At 47.9% G+C, this 20,637-nt stretch overlaps 1 protein-coding gene and 3 long non-coding RNA genes across 11 annotated transcripts in view; 3 read left to right on the top strand and 1 right to left on the bottom strand.

The window, feature by feature from the left end:
- Positions 1 to 1,400, top strand: part of LOC136115307 (E3 ubiquitin-protein ligase NEDD4-like) — a 128,921-nt gene extending 127,521 nt beyond the window's left edge. For all 7 annotated transcript variants that reach the window (XM_071802835.1, XM_065861340.2, XM_065861342.2 and 4 more), the window contains one exon: positions 32 to 1,400. In XM_071802835.1, the coding sequence (XP_071658936.1) occupies positions 32 to 134 (103 nt within the window). In that variant the 3' untranslated portion in view covers positions 135 to 1,400. The remainder of the gene's footprint in view (positions 1 to 31) is intronic.
- LOC139826582 (uncharacterized) lies at positions 1,109 to 9,762 on the bottom strand. The gene is made up of 2 exons (XR_011736734.1): positions 9,653 to 9,762; positions 1,109 to 1,971 (listed from the first exon to the last, which is right to left on the bottom strand). It is a non-coding gene; the product is annotated as an uncharacterized lncRNA (long non-coding RNA).
- On the top strand, positions 7,203 to 14,560 carry LOC139826580 (uncharacterized). Of its 2 annotated transcripts, XR_011736731.1 has the most exons (3): positions 7,242 to 7,798; positions 10,227 to 10,533; positions 12,989 to 14,560. It is a non-coding gene; the product is annotated as an uncharacterized lncRNA (long non-coding RNA). The 2 variants fall into 2 exon arrangements; XR_011736730.1 differs by lacking the exon at positions 12,989 to 14,560 and having other exon boundaries at positions 7,203 to 7,798; positions 10,227 to 11,619.
- A 470-nt stretch (positions 14,561 to 15,030) lies between these two features.
- Positions 15,031 to 20,146, top strand: LOC139826507 (uncharacterized). Its single transcript, XR_011736613.1, has 2 exons — positions 15,031 to 15,967; positions 19,928 to 20,146. It is a non-coding gene; the product is annotated as an uncharacterized lncRNA (long non-coding RNA).
- Positions 20,147 to 20,637: the final 491 nt, after the last annotated feature.

The raw sequence follows: 20,637 nt of genomic DNA on the forward strand, positions 1-20,637 counted from the left end.
ATTAAACGGTTCTTTTCCTCCTACATTTCAGCTTTAATCGCCTAGATTTACCTCTTTATGAATCTTTTGAAGATCTGCGAGAGAAGCTGCTCATGGCAGTTGAAAATGCTCAAGGATTTGAAGGAGTGGATTAAACCGTCGCCTTTTTCGCCCTTCAAGCAAGTTCCGCCCGCACTTTGGCGCTTGCCGAGGGACCGGGTGGCTCTGGCGGGTTCCCGGAGCAAGGCCTGGGTGCCGCTGCCGCGCTGGGCCCGGCGCCCGCGGGGCTGCCCCCGCCGGGACTCTGATCACATTTCAGCAGGACTTACTCTATTTATGTTGTGCCTCTGTAGGCAAAGCCCTTAATAAATATTTTACCTAATTTCTAATGACAATGAATGGAATTAATCATTTTACAGGTATAGTATTACAACTCATGTTTACTTTCTAATTGATTTAGACATTTTCAGATTTTGTTTCAGTACAATTAAACATCATATACTTGGAAAAATGAGCATTTTTCTTAATTTCATACCAGACTCGCTGCCAGTGTCCTTTCTGCAGAACACATTTGAGCCTCACGTTCCCCAGCCATTAAGCAAGCAGGAGAGCTGTGCTGGAAATGAGCTCTACGTGGGCCATGTGTGGAGAGCAACTCTTCTCATTGAGCACAGAGATAGTTCTGTATCCAGAATTATGGACCGGATGTTGCATTTTTGTATAAATATTAGACTAGTTACCAGTCAGGGGAGAATCATACCATGGCATGCCAAATCCCATGCTCAATAAAGAAATTGCCTCATTATTGCTAATATTTACATGTACTATAAAGCATTTTGGGGTAGGGTTGGCATTAACCATTTTAGGAAAATGTGCTTAACCCTCTCATTACCTTTGTACAGTGATTCTTTTATCCTTTCCTCTTTACTGTTTGCAATGGAGGCATTCTGAATGAAACCTGGCACTGTGTGATTTGGCACTATGGAAAACAGATCTGTTTGTCTCCTATCTGTATGCATTTGCTGATGATATCTAAATAACAACGGGTTTTGGTTTGTTTCTAACTGCACCCACTCTAAAGGCACTTTATGTACCACATGGAAATCATATCTGGTTTTTATCATAAACATCAATGTGATTCTATTCCTTCTCACTGCACATGTCTTTCTGGTGCAATATCTATCAATTGTGAATTTGGCTGCTGCTGATGTATAAAAGAAACAAACAGATGTAGAGCTGAGCCTGCAGACATGTTCTCAGCAATTGTTTGGTGATTTATTTTTTACTTAATCACAAAGATTTATTTAATATACACTGCTATCTAATCAATTTTGTTACCTATGACATGTTGCATGCTTGAACTATACTGTCAGAGTTGCATCTCCTTTGTGACAGATTAAAATTGAAAGATTTGTATCCGATCGGCTGAAGTTAATGATGCCAGCAGCACAGAGCCGCAGCCGTTCAGCGTTCAGCGCGGTCAGTTTAGCCCCAGACTCCTCTCCGACAGGCCTTCCCCAGAGCCCCTGCAGCGCTTCCGAAGCAAGATGCCCCGTGCCAAATCCAACCCCCGGGCCTCGCCGGAGCCCTGAGCGGAAACGTTCCACCGTGCTCACGCACTAACAGGCGTGTGGGCAAGGCTGCTCTGGTACCTGAACACAGGCAAAGATTCCTTTGCTGTTGAGTTTCCTGACATTCCTTGGGCCTTTCACATGTGATGAGAGCCCAAACACGAGGAAAAGGCCTGTATCTGAGAGAGCAAGGTAAATCCAAGTGTTTCCACTCACCTTCAGTGTGTTAAGTTACCTCCAGTTTGCAGCAGGCGAGGAGCAGAGGAAGCGGTGTCGGCTGTGCGGAGTCGCAGAGCAGAGGGACTGTCTCGTGCAGAGCTCTCGTTGCACGAACCGCAGCGCTGTCCCTGGAGCTGAGCTGCACCCTGCACTGTCCGTCCTGCACCCCTCCTGGGTCTCCAGCTGCACTCAAGGCACCGTTCTAGGAGAAAAGGGTAGCTAAGTGTCATTCACCTCCAACATCTACACCACAAAGCAGTGGGACTTGTACCACAGCGCTGTGCCCTTCTTCACACAGCACACTCACCACAAGACAGCCCAACAGCATTGCTAAAGGGCCTGTTCAGCTGCTTATTTTTGCTAATAAATGGCAATCATAAAGGTGGTACTTAAACCTGTACTTGTTTGCTACTAAAAAGCAGGAAAGAGAGGTCCATTACTGGATTGGACATCTTAATTAAAAAAAATAGAAGAAAACTAATGTACATTTTAAAACATGCTTTTGTATTTAAACTTAGAACAACAAAGAAAAACCCTGCAGCCTTCACCCATCTGTTAGGGCACTGCACTAAGTAATGCACATTTGAAATGCGGGGGACGCTTACCAAACTGGAATCTAATGATATGAATGTCACACACCCACCGCCCTGTCCCGCGCACCAGCGGCTGTTTGTCCAGGCTCATTCTCCACTTACACGGTGGGTGTTTTTTCCCTTTTCCAGATGGTTTTCACACACCCCTCGTGCTTTCCCAGCGCGCTGTGTGTAACAACACCCCGGTCACCCCCCAGCCCAGCGTGCCGCGTCTGCTCTGCAGCGGCTGTGCCGGAGCCCCTTGGAGCGCCAGAGCAGAGTGCACCGCTGTGTTCTGTGCTGCTCACCAGTGTCACACTTAAACAACATTATTAACATTTCAAAACATGCACAAGTGTCAAACATTCCAGAGTAAATTCACACTGATTTTTTGGGTCTGTTTTTTGTTAAATCACCTCCTATACTAGATGGCTCTTCGAAATTATGCTAAACTACCTTAAAATTCATTTTAAAAGTACAACTCTCAAATAACGCTCATTTTCACAATTAATGCAGTTTAGCCTGTGCTTAGATTTGATACACTGTGGGGGAAGGATTTCTTTATAGACAAATGTCATTTTTTTCCATTTATTTTCTGAAGAGCAGTGAAAGGAATTGTAGTTTGTTTTCCTGACAGCAAAAGCTCAATGTGACAAAATGAAGTTGTTGTAATGAAATGATGCAACTTAATTAAATATTTAATAAAGAATTTAGAAGCCACAGCAGTTTATACTTGGCCCGCAGCTCTGCTCTGCCCCCCCCGCGCCCGTTCCCTCAGTGATTCACACCAGCCACGGGTTCCAGAGTCCCCGTGATCCTCACTGCATGCATGAACAGTCGCTCATACACCTTTTCAGCTGAATAAAACGTGTTCCTGAGGAAAGCTCCCATTGGCCACTGGTCACTGGTGCACAAGCACCTGCAGAGGGCAACTTGATGAGGATTTGAGCAATTAACACAAGGACAGTGGCTGGCAGTGCTCTCTGGTGTCCGCACACCAAACACAGAACGTGCACCTCACTATTCTACACCAAGAACTGCAATGCTCCATCAGGCTCCCGTGGGCCCTTCCGGAACAACGCGATTCTGCAGGGACCGTGCAAAGCACCACACTCGAACACGTGTCCTGAAAGCCATACCTGAAACAACTGTAAATGTTCTATCGCTCTTATTGCCCATTTTCTGACTTTTCTGTAACCCACAATAATGTACAAACTACAAACAAAATACTTGCAACCAACTAAACTTGTTTAACAACACAAGTCTGCCTGTTGGGAAATTTGGGTTGATCTTCAGTGTTACAATTCTGATGTAGTGCTAAGAACAACGTCCTATTAACAGCAATGGAACTAACGTTGCCTTTTCTGTTCTCAGTGGGAATGCCTGATTTAAATATAAACCAAACCAGCACCAGCAAAGACCCCACAGAAAACCTCACCTCACATTTGCGCCCAAAGAGCCCCTTTCTGAGCACGGTGCGTCCCGGCCGTGGGCAGCGCGGGGGGAGCTGCGGGTGGGCCCGCTGTCAGCGCTCCCCGCAGCATCCAGCCGGGACAAACCGCCTCCTGGCCTCGAAGCAAACCCACCCGAGCCCCACGTCCGCGTGTTCAGACCCCACATCGCCCCGCAAAGGACAAACCCTGCGCTATCCACATTAATTCCCGTTCTTTTTTACGCTTACTGTCATTAACAACCCGTACACCAGATCAAATTAAAGGCCCAGCTGGACAAGATTCCAACAGAACAGGCCAAGAGAGGTGCCAACAGCCGCGCGTCCAGCGAGGGCACTTCCAACAGCAGGCCGCGCAGCTCAGCAGCGCTGCAGGGGTGGCGGGCTCTCTGCACAGCAATCGCCATAGAACTGATACATTTAAACACAGTTTCTTGCATCATGGGCAATTCCAGCATTAGCAGCAGTCTGAGCACAGTGTCTATGGTCATGTTTCCTTGTCCGCAGAATGGCGGGGCAGCCAGACCCTGCACCCAGTGAATGCTAATGCCCAGAAATTCATTCTGTGTACTAGGACACTAATCAGTAGGGATAACACAGCAGAGCAATTGAATTGTGCATGTGAGAATTACAGCTATTGTTGAATACTTAGTTATAACTAACAAGAACTTGGGCATTGAAAAGCTACTGGCAATCATGGCTGAAATACCGTTAAAAACCAGAGCCGAGCTCTGCTCCAGCAAGCTTCTGAGTTCCAAACCCGCCCGAATGACAAGCTCAGTTTTGGGCTTTTCTTCCATTGCACAGTAACTCCACACACGAGCCACTGTCAGTCCACGGACAGGCCCCAGGTTTGCTTGGCAACCCCACAGGACCTGCTCCCGCACAGGACCAGAGACAATCCTCTGAACACCACTGGTGATTACCTCCAGACTGTGACTGAGAGCCTTGTTCCAGCTCCATTTATTCTTGCTCAAACGCACCTGCAGTTTTCACCCCATTTATAGTCTGCCATTTGCTCTGGTTGTTTCATCAGCTTTACAGATGAAACTTGAAAGTCTGAAGTGCAATACAATACAATTAAAAAGAGATACTCGTCACAAACATAAAGAAATCTCTTTTACCCTGACAGCTGTTTCAATGTTATGCTTCTGTCTTATTTTTTCAAATTCAAATATCTTTTTCAGTGGTGTAATAATTTACCACAATGCGTTGCAAATAACCTGGTTGAAACATCTACCATTTGCAGCAAGCTACACTGTGCAACTGCACAAGGTATAAGCACAACTTCATTTTTGCCGTGGGACAAACGCAGAGCCCGTTCTGCCATTGCGGAGCCACTGCTCCGTTTGACACGCGTCCGCCCGCACTCCTGCCCGGCTGCGGACGTGCACGGAGGTTACTGCACAGGCTCCGGACATTTCCTCCAACACTGCAAAGCCCGTTTCACCCTGTGGCTGCCATCGTCACCAGATTGGGGGACGCGACCTCCCTGCAAAACCGGTTCTTAAACACGCGGTAAACTTTGAACCCTGGCCTGAAGTTACAGAATAACAGAGATGGGTGCTAAATCGATGCTCAGCAAATATTAGTTGCACGCAGCAGACAGATGCTTCTCTGCTGTACCTCTACATATTTCAGCGTGATGCAGAACGTATCTTTAGTTTAATAAGGGTTTCTTTACATGGGACAATAACAAAAAACCTATACGCTTGGAAGCAGCTAGATGCAGCATTTTAGAGACCCGAGACTCATTTGACTGTCACAGCAAATTCAAGTTCATCTGCAGGAACAGTTGTCATCAGGTTTTCCCATGGGACAGTTACTAATAAAAAACGCCTTTTCTCTGTTTTGCCTCTCAGGCCAACGTGTACATACACATATACATCTGCCTCACTCTCTTTGTTTGCCCACAGCCACCCGTGCCCCAGGGCCGGAGTCCAGCGACCAGAGCCCGTCCTGCGGTCACCCACCGCGTGTCCTGTTTGCTCTGCTCTCCCTGTCCCATTGGCGGGCAACGGTGGGAGGGGAACGCCACCCAGAAACCAGACAGGGGCTCAGCAAAACCCTTCGCACTGTGACATGTGAATTAGATCCTGAAACACATGGAAAAGCCCACTACAGATCATGAGAAACTCCTGGGCCTGGTTCGTGGAGACTGCCCCCCACACCCCGGCTGCAGCTCCGGAAAAGCCATTACACTGCTCGCAGACACAAACCCCACATCAAGCAGCCTGCCCTCGCCGGGTGCCATGGCACTCTAGGTTTGGGAGGCATGGTTTCTCCATACAAAAGCATTCCAACTCTTTCCCAGTACCATACTTCTTTTTTCCCCGCTAACTTTTACACTTTAGCATAGCCTGTCGGACATGCCGTAAGGTCCACAAGGTACATACACTCCTGAGGTCCGGCTAACAGCACATACGTTCATTCATGAGGTATAGCTAACAAGAAGAAAAAAATCTTTAAGTCTAAAGGGTCACACCAACAGTTTCAACAGGTCAATCCAATGAACTTGTTCAAATGCTCATCCATGGAACACAAGGTCCTCTGGACTGAAAAATTTACCCTTAAAATAGCTGAATTACAGAAATAGAGAAAGAACGGTGATTTTTATTAAAAATTAGGGACTCAGTCCAATACCTGTCACTTCAATAGGTGCTGGATCAGAGAAAAAATAAGCAACACGTATCACCCCTCAGTGCTGTGTGTCGTTTTCTCCTCTCGTCCTCATGCCCCAACACACGAACCACAAACAAACCAACCCACCCACTCACTGCAAACCACACAAACCTTCACGCAAATAAAAAGTATCATTATTATAAATAACACTTTACAAGCACTATTTTTAATTTTAATTCAAACTGTAACATGCCAGGTTTCAAAAATTAAATAAAACTGCAGTTACAGAAACATTTTAGGTTTGAAATTTCTGCTTGAGTTGAAATATCTTGCTTCTGTTTGCTCTCCTGAACTCCAGGGCAAGACCCCTGCTGACCTTTCTGGCACTGCACCAACGGACCGAGGCTGCCACGCTGTGATGGCCGTGGCCAGGACGGCCGGCGACAGGGAACGACCTCCAGCCAGCTGGAGCGCGGCAGACCCGCCTGTCCCCGCAGCGCGGTACCTGCTGGGCTGCCCACGACTCCCAGATTAGCACGGGACTCGATGTTCTGCTGGCGTTTAAGAATTGTCAAACAACTGAATCTTGCTATACCAGCCACTCAGTTTCATTAATTGTCCCAGAGCGTTTGCTCATTTACCTGAACTTAAACCAGCACACTGGCTTACTGCTTACCGAGGGCTGATAAGAACCATTAATATTTAACATTCTCAAGTTCACGTACACGAAGCAGCTCCAACAAGCTATCCACGAGAATATCGTACCCCAAATCACCAGTCACACTGGAAACGCAGGTGCATTTTCCCCACCAGAAGGTACATTTCACAACACTAAAACACAGGTTCCTCTCCGCACCAGGGCACACCCGTTCAGCACATTGTCAGTCTGCTGAGTGCCAGTGTGGCAGTGACAACCCCTGCCGCCCCAGAGGCACCAAAACCAGCCCCGTGCTCCTACAACCCACCAGCCTCCAGCAGCTGGGGCTGAGCCTGCACCGGGCGCTGGAACCGCAGCCGGTTCTGCTGAGAACCAGCCCTGCCAGGCACCCAGAACCGCAGCCCTGTCCAGTGACAGAACCCGCACCGGGCGCTGGAACCGCAGCCCTGTCCCACCCCACGTCCCAGCAGAGCCCCGGGCAGGCCAGTAATGTTTAACAGCTGTGCCGGGCACAGCCGAGCCGGTGCCACCTTCGCACAGCACAGCTGCGCCACGGACACCGGGACAGATCCTCGTGTCAGTGTGGAAACAGCAGCTCGCAGCCAGAGTAACCCAGCTCCCCTGGGGACACCGATCCAGCCCGGCGCATGTGCTGTTCTGCTGTGTCCACTCACAATAGATTTGCTCAGAAGACAAAGCAGTTTTCAGGAGCATTCTAGAACAGCAGGTGAGTTCTGCGTTTCATTTCATTTCATACAGAATCTATCCTGCGAACTTTTTTTTTTACCTTAGTAAGCAGAGAGAATAATTTTTGAATCCCTGAATGAGACTTGAAAGGAAATCATGTGAAATTACTGCAAATTACATCGTTTGAGTCCCCACTTGAACATTAAAATAACTCATTTTTACTTGATCTTTATATGAACTCAAGTCTATCTTCTACTTAATTAAAGTTAATTCATTGAGATCACTATTAATACAACAAGAACGGCATGTGCTGAACTGACTACCAATACAACCAAAAACCAGCCACAGGTTGGAAAGTGTTGTTTCAGTGTCAGTAGAAAGCTTTGGCTTTTAAAATAGACAAGGAAACAATCCCAAACAAAATTCGGGCTTCTTTAGACAAAAGCGATTCCTCTGAGGCTAAACACAGATGTGTAAACGTGCAGAACACAGAGAAAATGGTAGTTCAGGCAGATGCTTTGTGTCCCGAGGAACACCAGCAAGACGCCGCAGCCGTCGGCAGAGGAGACGCGCCGCAGTGCATCACGGGCACTCTCGATGGCCACGGAACACATCCTGCGGGGTTCCTATAGACTAACGCAGCAGACGCCCTGGTCCTAAACCAAAAATTACTGAAACATCTCAGCAGTATCTCCAGATAAAAATCTTCTCAAGATGGATATTTAGAGCAGACACTTACTGCAAACCAAACAGAATTTTCCTCTCTCCTCCCCCATTTTTTTCCTTTAAAAACCCTCTTTCACAAGTGGATCTTCATTTCTCCATGCCAAATAAAAAAAGGGAATTAGTCTGGCTAGCGAACCAATTCCTCTTTCAAACACCAACACCGATGCTGTGAGGTATTAAAGGTGAAGCACAAAAAAAGGAAGCCTCAAATTCATTTTACTTCCAACTGTATTCTGAGCACAACATTGTGTAACTGGGCAAACCAGTGAGGTCATGGCAACAGATTCAAAGCTCCAGTGATCTGAACTGCTATGTGATTGCATAGCCAGCTAATTCCTATTATTTGCATCCAATTGCTAATAGCTTTTCAAAAGCCAGGCGTGCTTTTTAAAGAGCTCGTGCATACAGTCACTAACCTTCCCCTCCCACCCAAGAGATCACAAGAAACTCTTCCCTGTTCCACGGAGCTCAGGCTCCTTCTGCAAACAAGCGCACACTGGTGCAGCCACACACCAACAGTGAATTACAGGAACATGCACAAGGACCAGCCACATTACTCAACGCTTCTGTTTCACAGCAGGTGTTCCACAGTGAGCTGTGGGATATGTTCTTTGTTCTCAGACACCAGCACATGGCAGTTGGTGTGGAGGCCCCAGGACAGCCAGACCTGAACCACTGGGGCAGGGTCGCCTTAGCCCGGGCCACCGCGCTGGCGCTGGGACCCCAGCTCAGCAAAACGTTTCTGGGAGCTCTGTGCGCACTGCTCAGTTAGCGGCTGCAAAGCCCCATTTCCAGCAGCTGATTTGGACAAGGCGCTGCTATTCCATCCTGAGCAACCTCACCCAGAAAGCCCCAGCCCCACTGGGAACACAAACCACAGACCCCATCACACATGCTCAAGCCAAAACATGTAGCCCCCTCCGATCCCAATTAACCACATTGGTTTTTTGCACTACCCTCAGAGACAGCACGAAGGATTGGGGGGGCGGGCAGGGGAGGGCAAGTTTTCTGGTGATTTACTTCTAATCCAGCTCATTTCCCATAGATATCTACTCTATCACAGGCATCAAATCTGACACGCACCACGGGCACAACACCTCCTCTTTTAATTACTGAGTACTGAAACGTGAGTCACCCTGTAACAGCCAAAGACCAGAAGTGCACTCACCTGCCGGGTGTAAGCTCACTCACTCCACCGCAGCCAGGCCAGAAGGGCAGTCTCAAGCAATCCAGAGCTGTACTATCCAGTAAATATAACATCCAGTGCGAGAGGCAAACTGCTCCAGCTTACCAAGAAGCTGTTCTGCAGGCCTCACCACACTGACTTTCACTTACAAACTGAAAAGCCTACAGCACGGCCCCTAAGCCTCCCTCACACCTGATCTCACTAATCTCACTAATTTGCTGTTTGTCCAAGCACCTGTGGAGCTCCCAAACCCTGTTTCTACAGCCTATAAAGTAGACAATTAATTCTTCTTCCAATACTTTTGTTAAATAGTGTTGCAGTTCTCAGTGCTTGGCCAGGAACTGCTACTGCTTCATTTTGCCTGGAGCTCGAGATCCATATTTAGTTCCCTGTTGTTTCTATGTGCAAGTTACCTGCAGCATGTAAACTGCTCATGGTTATCATGGGCCAGTTAACAAACGCCATAGCCATTCAGGCCTCCAACCAAAAACCAGCTTCTGCTTACTGAAAGAAAATACCTTCCATAGCAGTAACAAATACACTTTTCTTGCTTTAGTCCTCTCTCCACTTCAGAAATCTTTTTGAACACACAAAGAGAAGTCAGAACACCTGACGCTCAGCACCTGCACCAACCTGGGCACATAGAGACCAGCTGCACCTGAGGAACCCATTCCCCCTCCGGACACGCAGTTCACAGGAACCTCCGCCCGCACAGACACGCTAGGGAAAGAAACAAACTCCTTTGTCTGAGGTCTTGAAATCACAACTGGTGAAAAGTACCTCAGTTCAGCAGAGCTGTAGCATCCACGACTGGAATGACCAGGATGTTACTAAACATGGGATCTGTATAGAGTTTACATTTGGTAAGGAAAGTGTCTGCAATGTCACGTAAAACAATGACTATTTTTTTCTTTTTTTGCCACTACTCTTTGTCTCCAAACATTGATACTATAGCCATGTTATTTTTGCGTTTAACTGGGGGAACAGGTGCAGAGGAATATAGAAAAGAAAACCAAACCAGCCTACCAAGCTGTATTTAAACAGCCCTGCCATGGCGCCTTGCTGGCTTCTCCTGCGCACGCTGCGCACACAGGCCAGCAGGGCAGGTTTCGGCCGTGCCCCTGGCTGCCCACGGGATGTGAGGGGGGGCCCAGCAATCTCCTGGTAAAACGCAGGAAGGGTGGGAGGCTACAAACACCTTCTGTCCTGTGTAAATGTCCAAGCGGCACACTTGGCTGCGGTTTGCCATGTCCAGGATCAGCGCTGTGCCGGGTTGGGAGGGCCTGGGCTCAGGGGAGCACCGCGCTGGCCTGGGCAGGCTGAGCTCAGCACCCCAATAACCACGTCTGCACAGGGAGCAGGTAAAGAAACCCGTTTTAGCTGCTGGCATCTGCTTACATCAACCTTGCTTAAATTCTATTCAGAACTATTTTGCTGGGGAAACAGAAATTCCATGGACAGTACACTGTCTGTCAGACTTTACACCCCTAACACAAAGATAATGCTCAACCTGAATTCTTTGTGTCGCATGTGTCAGATGCTGAATCGTTACGTGGAATGCCAGGATGATCCAGAACTGATGTAATGAGTCTGATGATTGGGAAACTCAAATCAATTTCATTTACTGAGCCCCAGTAGAAACCAGAAGAGATCATGGTTTCCAGGTTAAATACCTTTGCTCTACTTCATGCTGCTCTAAGTTAATCTTTCTCTAGTAGTCAGGGTGGCCAGAACAGGTAATCTTTAACCACTAGCCATTGACTCACAAGGGTCACAACATTTTGCCTCTCCTGACCTGAACTGTCCCAGCAATGTAAGCCTCACCTTTGTCTGTTGTACTGTGGGATTAATGCTGGTAAATGTGCTTCTTTGAATGTTAGTGACGGCTGATGCCCCTTGAATGCTGTAGTAACCTGGGATAAACAGATAAATACCAGCTTTGCCCACTTGGAGCCCAAGAATTCTTGTAGCCATTTCCTCTTAAAAATCATATGGTCATATCCTGAACTGATGCAAGTCAGCATGGATTAACTGAAATTAACAGGTACAGGGACAAATTCAGTTACACTGTTGATATGGGTCAGTTTTCTCCATAAAAAGATCCAGCCTAGATCTCCGACCCAGGTTTGCCTGCCAGTTTTGAAGCAAGCCGGCCATGCCCACAGCTGGTGCCTTGCAACAGATTTCTCCACAGGTGAAACAGCCAACCCAAACCAGTTTGAGCCTATTGATTATAAGCTCATCAGAGCTGGAGTAAAGCCATGAAGATACAACTCAGGTTCTGCTAAGTGAATGACCATTAGTGCGCCAGGTGTGAGGCTGGAATCTAGGGCAGGAAAATGGGTAAATACTGAGGTTCCAGGTGGCTGCAGAACCAGGGTCTCCCTGGACTGGTGCCTCTGCATTTCCCTTTTAAACCTCTGCACCTTACAGCATCCCATTTTTCAGATCAGAATCTCCTGCTCTAACTCCCTCTCCAACTGAGGCTCTAGTTTCCCATCTCCCTGACGTTAACCTGAGGTTTGTGATAAATGAGCTGCAGGACACGGGGTCTTAGGCCATCCCAGTGAGGAAGAGAAAGCTCTCCCCACTTACTCTACATGCGCACCACGATCCTTCTCTATGTTATTTTCTTTCACATAAAGTTCAGACTGTTCTAAGTATAGGGGAAAGAAAGACAAACAAAAAAAGGAGAACTGATTCAGGTGAGTCTCTTTCACGTCAAGTAAATGGAACATGATTGAAAGTCCTCAGTTTGAACTGAATGGTGAAACTGGCTTTTGAAACCTAGCCTATATAAATAAAGTAATAACTGTGCTTTTAAAGCCCTTTCAAACAGGCTTTCTAAATGAGCTTTGTTGAACATATAATCTATTAATGGTGAAAGTCACCCAGCTGCAACGGTTTATTCTTCCGAAGAGATATATACCACTCACAAACCATTTTGCAATAGAGTAAAACAATCCTCCTAATACACTGAAGAGATCTTCATGCACAGAATATTTAACCCCTTTTTTTTTTTTGCCAAAATTGTTGTTCTTACTTTAAGAATTTCCTCATTAAGGTTTTGCAGAGCCCAAACATAGCTTCTTACTGTTTGTTAGATCCTCCCAGCGTGAAAAGCTTCCTACCATAGCCTGATTTTTGCCCTGTGGTAAGTTATTATTCCTTCAGTTCTGGAGTTATTCTTTTACTTTTCCAGACAGAAAAGACTCCATTCCTCAGCTTTCTATTTCCCCCCTCATATCCCCCACATTTTATGTAAGAAAAATGATAGTAAAGAGCTCCCGTATGGATTAAACGTTGACCTTCGTACAGGGACGCCCTGGTCAACAGGAGCTGCGCACACCAGTGGAGCCGCAGGATCACAGAACGCGTGGGCTGAAGGGACCCGCGGAGGTCAGCGCACCCCGTGCTCCCTCCCAGCGGTGCCCACTTCAAAGCCAGACTGAACTTCAAAGCCAGACCACTGTGCTCGGGGTCATACCTACGTGTTTTCAAGGGAAGCGAAGAGTTTGGACCTCCAATGAGTGTGCAATGCGTATTGCATTATTTGTCCCTGTGTCAACTCCAGTAACATTTAAACAAACCAGTTCCCTTTTTTCAGGAATTTCCAAATAATCTGGCATTTCATGTCAAACAAGTGCGGATGTCGCAATGCGGCTGGGACTGGCGCTGGCTCCGCGCTGGCGGGCCGTCCCTCGCTGCATCACCGAGCGCCACTTCTGCCCCACAAACACAACCCTGGAAACAGCACGAAAGTAGTGGTTCCTCTGGGACTAAAAGCAGCACATTTTAGCCTTTCTCCGCTGGTTTTGGACAATATGTGGCATTTTGCCTTTTTTTATTATTATTATTTGAGGTCTTTTGCCCTCCTTTTTTGATTAAGCAAATTGACAGATACCTTCTGTAGACTTAAAATGCACATCTGTATTTTCAGAAGGGCATATGCAGTTTGCACACAGAACCCTGGTATAATTGTATAGGTAATTTTTAAATAAATACTTTCCCCAAACCTTGTTCTACTACTATGGGCAGACCATGAACTAGCACTACTACTACTACGAGTAATTCCATCATCTGTATCCCGTGTGCACGCACAAGCCCCAAATGTGAAACTCTTCATGAGAAATCAAGCAGTACCAGCATCCGAAAAGCAGTCCCTGCTTCAGGAAGCTTTTCTGAATAGATCAAGGGCAGAAGATAACACCAAGGCTGGGAGCACCACGGAAACGCCCCAACCAGTGGGACTCTGAACAAGAAACCAGCTGTATGTAACTGGGGGTATATTTTTCCCAATGCTACAGGAATTGTCTCGGTAGTAACAACCAGGGCAGATTCGGGTCCCACTGCACAAGTCTACACAAAGAACATACCGACATACGATGCTATCCCGGTCTTTCAGCAGCCAGTGGAAATGTATGTTTTGACCTCAACAATGCTGGTTTGTCTGACGTCTTACGGACCGGCCAGACAGTGATTCACTCCAGAATCTCCCCACCACCTTCCTGCGAAGGTCTTTCCAAGGATGAGAAAGGAGACGGTGCCGGTGCACCCGAGGGCTGCCCAGCCCGCGGAGGGGACCGGTGGCCATGGGCTCTGCTCCTGTCCAGCCCTGCAGTCCGGCAGCACAGATCACTGGCACTTTTATCCTAAAGCGAGTGACGAGGATTGTGCTGTTACAAAATGCTTGATTTCACTGTGTTTCTCCAATACCCCGCCACACAGCACAGAACATGAAAGCTAAAACTCAGGCATGTGCTCTTTTTATCTTCCTGGCTCATTTAATTCTCTGCTTCCCTACTAAAAGTCACCTGTTGCCACCACTAATTTGTGCTTTGTGCTAATGAAAATCTTCTTCTTTAATAAAACTGGAAAGGGTACAGTGAAGCAGTCGGATCATCCACATTAGGCAACCAACACCGCTTTTACAACTAAGGTTATAAAAACGTGTCATTAAATCCCTGAGAATGACAGATTTTGGAGTTCTTTTGTAAGGGAAAAAACTATTCCTGAAGTGCGTATGCAGTGCTGAGGCTGCTGAGAAGCTATAAGCACAGCCTCATTATTGCACAGGACGCACAGGGCAGTGCCTTTGACGTTAATACCTGTGTTACTGGCGTAGCGCAGGCTGGAGACACCTACGCTGTGATTAGAAACAGCAGCCTAGCAAACGGCAGGGGCTGTTCGATTGTGCGGTGGCTCTCTGATGCTGGATGGACACCTCCAGCCACAACCAGTAAAGTGATCTGGTTCATCACTTTCGCTAAGCATTATATTGAAAACTCTGCTTTTTAAATAAAATACTACTGCTCCTTAGGACTGTTCCAAAATATTTGTTCTAAGGAACAGAAGCACGGTAATGGAAGTAAGCAATGAAATGCTAATTAGTTAACTCTCAGGAAGGTTACTGCACGGAAGGTGTGACTTTAATTTACGTTTAGAGAAATCTCAGGTTCCAATCCCAAACCAGCCTTCACAAAAAATGTAAAACTGATCATGCCCTAAATGTGGGTTTATGCAACGCTCCAGCTGTTGATTATCCAGATGAGCTCCTGAAACGCAGGTTTGATTCCTGGGTTTGCCACTGGCATCAGACAGGCTAAACTGAAGCCAGACCTCCTCCTGCTCTCCTTCCTGCGGGAAAGGAAAGCCTAACAAAAACATGCCACAGTCCTCGAGGGTTCTAGAAACTCCTGCGCAGAGAAAACCAGTACATCTGACTTGAAAAATTCCAAAAGATTTGTAAGCCCCGGCAGTGCAGAGTAAGATCAGCACTATGATGTGAGGAACCGAGGAAATCAGCCTCACTGAAGAAGGAAGCAATTAATATGAAGAGAGAGTCAAGACTCTTCGTCTCGGGGTTAATCGGTACAGGCAGCTGAAAGAAACCTGCACTTTGCACGTTTCCCTACCCAGAGATGCGCTCCGAAGGGACACAGAAAACTGAGCTCAGAGCTTTCTTCCGTTATGTAGCCTGTTTGACTAAAGGTGACTCTGGCTCTGGGCAGTGAGGGCCGCCCCCCTCCCCCAGATCAATATTTTAATATGACTTATCAGAAAGAGAATTAATTGTTTACTTTAAAACCTCAGGATCCCATAAAGGGCGAGGGAAAGGTGTCCACTGGAACCAGAGGCTTCCAACCATTGCCGATTGCTGCTGGGAACTCACAAAAGCAAACCAAGACCGCCAAGACCTGAATACAGTGATATTCAGCACAATGTCTTGCAAGAGAACCTCAGATCTGACGAGCCCTAACGACACACCAGAGGGTCATTTGGCAGTTGTGTCAGATGGTAAGTGCCTTCCTCTGCTTGATTCATCTGAGCAAAAGGAAATGCTAACATGTACTAATGCAAATAAAAGAGTGCAGGAGAATTCTGAATAGCAAGCACTTCAGCATACCGTAATATCCACAAATGCCTGTGGCCTGTCTGCGTAATTCAACAGGATTTAATGTCTTGCATTTGGCAATCTCTGCCTGGACTTTTAAAGAGATTGGCTTTTATTCATGTCAGTGGGCAAGCAACCCAATATGTTTATTGTTTCAAACAAGGGGGTGGCGGGGAAGCTGACGGCTCGACCTCACCAGGGCTACAGGGGTGCTTCCAAGTCCAGATGTACAAAGGGACAGGTTCTGTGATCCATCAGGACACTTCTTGAAAAACCCACTTGTTCTTCACATTGATCTTCTCAACTGGAACATTCTAATAATATTCTTCATATAAATGTCTAGCAAAGGAGAAGCAAAAAGTGGATTTTTTTCCCCTGATGTATATATTTGGCTTTCTCCCTGTCCAGTAACTTTCCTGTTCTTTCAGGTTTCTTCCCCCATTGTGGTACCAAAAACTAGTGGCCATTTCTCCTCCTTTCATTACCTCTTGTCTTGGAAATAGCTCTGTTGAACTGCTAGAAACCTCCACGCAGCTGTGGAACTGTAAAGCCACCTGCCTGCAGCTGCACCATCTGCCTGGCTATCCACTTTCACAGACATTTCGCAGGGAAGTCCAGAGGCGCTTCTGCTCTTTGCATCGCCTGCAAGAGTCAGACTTTTTCTCAGAGAGCTTAATTAGAGTAGGATCCTGCACGATCCTTCCTCTCTGCTGCAGAGAGAAGGCTCAGTAAAATGGGTATGAGGAAAGTTAAGGGGAAAACACAGTAACATTGTGATGAATTATAAAGCAAGGTACAGTACTTACATTCCTTTGGCATTAATTTCCCATTATCACCTATAGGCATAGGCATGTTTATTAAAAATAGACTTGCAGACCTCAGGTCTAAAACTGCAAGCTGCATCCTAACTAGACAGAGCTAGTTCTGGGTGTGACTGTGTGTGTGCCGTCAGTAATTCACAGAACGGAGGGCTGTTTTGGTGCTGCAGCTCCTTACCTTCTTCAGGACATGTCTGCTCTGCAGCTGCGCTGGCACAGCGGCCTCATGCGTGGGTGTGCAGACCTGCCCCACAGGTCTGTGTGTGTGTGTGTGTGTGTGTGTGTGTGTGTGTGTGTGTTTTCACATGCGTACCTGTTTCCACTACAGCACATACAGACTCAGAACACAGATAAAACCAGTGAAAGATGAGAAGCATGTGGAAAAGGTTCAGCTCTGCCCAAGCATCTACAGGATTGTTTCCTTGACAAGGATGGGAATGACAGAGCAGTCGTAATAATCACGTTTGAAAACCAAACCTGGCTGCCCTGGCAACCACCAGTGAAGGCTTCTTTCTCTGTTATTACGAGCCAAGGGCCACTCAGAACTCAGCTTGATGAACCAGTTGATGCTTCACCGAGGCTTCACTAGATGTACTTGCAAATCAGTAGCTACACTAGTCCAGACCCCAGTGAGTTTGCATTGACTTATCAACACTGGTTGAACCAGATTACGTTTAGGAAAGAGATCCAGAAAAGACACAAGGTTGGATCAGAAGGTAAGGCTCGCAGAGGAGATACCTTGCTACGCTGCGCAGTGTGCTGGCAGTTCAGATGTATTCAGTCCATGCAGGCAGCCAGGTAGTTTGTGTGTTAGTGTCTCGTCTCTGCTGGCACTTCATCTCTTCAGGCTGTAGAACAGAGTGAGCTGTATTTCCCATACAAATATCTGTATTTGAGAGCCCTGTGCCTCTATCCTTAACCATGTCTAGTTATAGCTCCTTCCACAGCAGCCCTCACCCTGCATCTCAGCTGGAGAGCAGGTGCTTTTCTGGATCATGTCCTTGGGGGGCCGCCAGCCCCATGGCTTCAGCTGGCCTGTGCTGGCTGCCCACACAAAACCTCAGTTGGGGGCACACAGAGGTGCACTTGTCACAAACTGCAGCATGCCCTCATTCAAGCTGGGTTCTGCCTCTCCTGCTTACACAAACCGGCATTTAAAATGGTGATCAACTGGTCTCAACAAGTACAGAAATGTGATTTTCCTCCCTAGCCGTACCATGTTCAGTGTACGTACCTCAGACATTCAGATTTTACAAACGGTGGGTGACAGACACATGTGCCTCTCTCGTTTGTAGCTGGAATGCACAACGGGAGCGCTGACAGCAGACTGAGAATAAAGCAGAGGTGTTTAGGTGTTAATGTGTGAGTGCCACAGGTCACCAGGGCAGCGAATAAGAAACACAAACAATGGGACTGACAGGGAGGTGAAGCCCAGGGTAGAGTGCCCTGAGGATCTGAGTCTGACTTTTGAATGCTAAAATGAAACCAAGTCCAGAACTACTGAAGTCCAGTTTTATTACAAATCGGTAAGAAACGCTGCCAATTATGTAAAAATGGGAATGCATTTACTGAGCTTAAAAAAACCCCAAACAACTCCATCCCCTCCCATGGTGCTTCTAACTAGGCCACACAGCATTCTTTTTTGAGCCAAAAATACAAGTTTTCAGTAGCTCCAGAAACATTTCTGTACTCAGAAATTTCTGAGCCCCAGTGCTGCGTGTCAGCTCCAGCACCCACCGCTCTGCTGCAGAGCTGAGCCCCAGCACTGCTTGTTGGCTCCAGCGCCCACCACTCTGCTGCAGAGTCGAGCCCCAGTGCTGCGTGCAGGCTCCAGCGCCCACTGCTCTGCTGCAGAGCCGAGCCCCAGCGCTGCGTGCAGGCTCCAGCGCCCACTGCTCTGCTGCAGAGCCGAGCCCCAGCGCTGCGTGCGGGCTCCAGCGCCCACTGCTCTGCTGCAGAGCCGAGCCCCAGCGCTGCGTGCGGGCTCCAGCGCCCACTGCTCTGCTGCAGAGCCGAGCCCCAGCGCTGCGTGCGGGCTCCAGCGCCCACTGCTCTGCTGCAGAGCCGAGCCCCAGCGCTGCGTGCGGGCTCCAGCGCCCACTGCTCTGCTGCAGAGCCGAGCCCCAGCACTGCGTGCGGGCTCCAGCGCCCACTGCTCTGCTGCAGAGCCGAGCCCCAGTGCTACGTGCGGGCTCCAGCGCCCACTGCTCTGCTGCAGAGCCGAGCCCCAGCACTGTGTGCGGGCTCCAGCGCCCACTGCTCTGCTGCAGAGCCGAGCCCCAGCAGAGCCGAGCCCCAGCACTGCGTGCGGGCTCCAGCGCCCACTGCTCTGCTGCAGAGCCGAGCCCCAGCGCTGCGTGCGGGCTCCAGCGCCCACTGCTCTGCTGCAGAGCCAAGCCCCAGCGCTGCGTGCGGGCTCCAGCGCCCACTGCTCTGCTGCAGAGCCGAGCCCCAGCGCTGCGTGCGGGCTCCAGCGCCCACTGCTCTGCTGCAGAGCCGAGCCCCAGCGCTGCGTGCGGGCTCCAGCGCCCACTGCTCTGCTGCAGAGCCGAGCCCCAGTGCTGCGTGCGGGCTCCAGTGCCCACTGCTCTGCTGCAGAGCTGTTAACGGGCACAGTCAAATAGGGAAGCGGGACTGGCGCTACAGACCAACCCGCTGTTTGCCAAGCGGGCTAGCTCTAAAATGCTGGTAAAAACAAGTATATGGAAAACAAATATAATCTCTAGCGTCGTGATTTCTCAGATCTAGCATAGCCCTGTCAAAGTCAAGCACTTATTCTGAGCTGTCTCCGTCAATAAAAGAAAGACAAGAGTGATTCAACCCTCCCTCCCCATCTTTGTCTCTTAGGACAGGATTATTTCTTCAAGGTGCCTGTCCACCTCCTCTGGACGCTTAAAGTTACTTAGATTTAGATTACTACAGCTATCTGAGACAAAATATCCATCCCCAAGAAATTCGGAATCCTGCCTCCCACTTCCTCGGTGAGGATCCCGATGCACCACGTACAAATACGCATAACCATGGTCTTTTCTCTGTGCCTTGCAGACCTCTGAAGTCCCGTGCTGAAGTCTGCGATGTGTATATATTACTCCGCTGCTGCCCGAGCTGTGGAGTGTGACAATGGTGTTTGTGTCCTGGCTATCAAACGCCATTATCACACTAAATAGCTACTGGTAGATAAGACATCCATTCAGAAAAGTATGTCAACTGTAGCGATACATCTTCCCATCATGCTGAGGAATAAATAAACTTTTTACATATATACCAGGATGACTCCGCTCTTTCTTTTATAAGCAAACCCACCACAATATGTGGGAAATAGATGCTTTGCTAAATGCACTTCCAGATTGCCATTGTAAAGCACACGAGTCATATTAAGGAATCATCAGTACAATGTCATCACTAGGAATGTGGATTTCGTCAGGGCCGATGGGGTTGTGATCACCTCTGGAAAATCAGGCCAGCCTGGGATTTTCTTTTTGCTGATGGACTGACCGTGACAACAGAACACTGAAGCCAGTTGGCTGATGTACTCAAATTCCAGCTCTTATTCTGGCACCTAATTAAAGCATACGTTTGGAACATTAACTGACTGAGATGCTCATGACATTTTTCAAACACAACACTTTCCAAGATTCTGATAAAAAGCTATTACCACTAACTTGAAACATCATATATTCTAGTTTCAAATGCTTTCAGCTTTGTTCCCTTCTGTGTCACAATGTACATATGATTTGAGCTCCATGCTCAAGCCC

This window comes from Patagioenas fasciata, chromosome Z (genome assembly GCF_037038585.1).
Source record: "Patagioenas fasciata isolate bPatFas1 chromosome Z, bPatFas1.hap1, whole genome shotgun sequence".
Classification (NCBI taxonomy): domain Eukaryota; kingdom Metazoa; phylum Chordata; class Aves; order Columbiformes; family Columbidae; genus Patagioenas; species Patagioenas fasciata.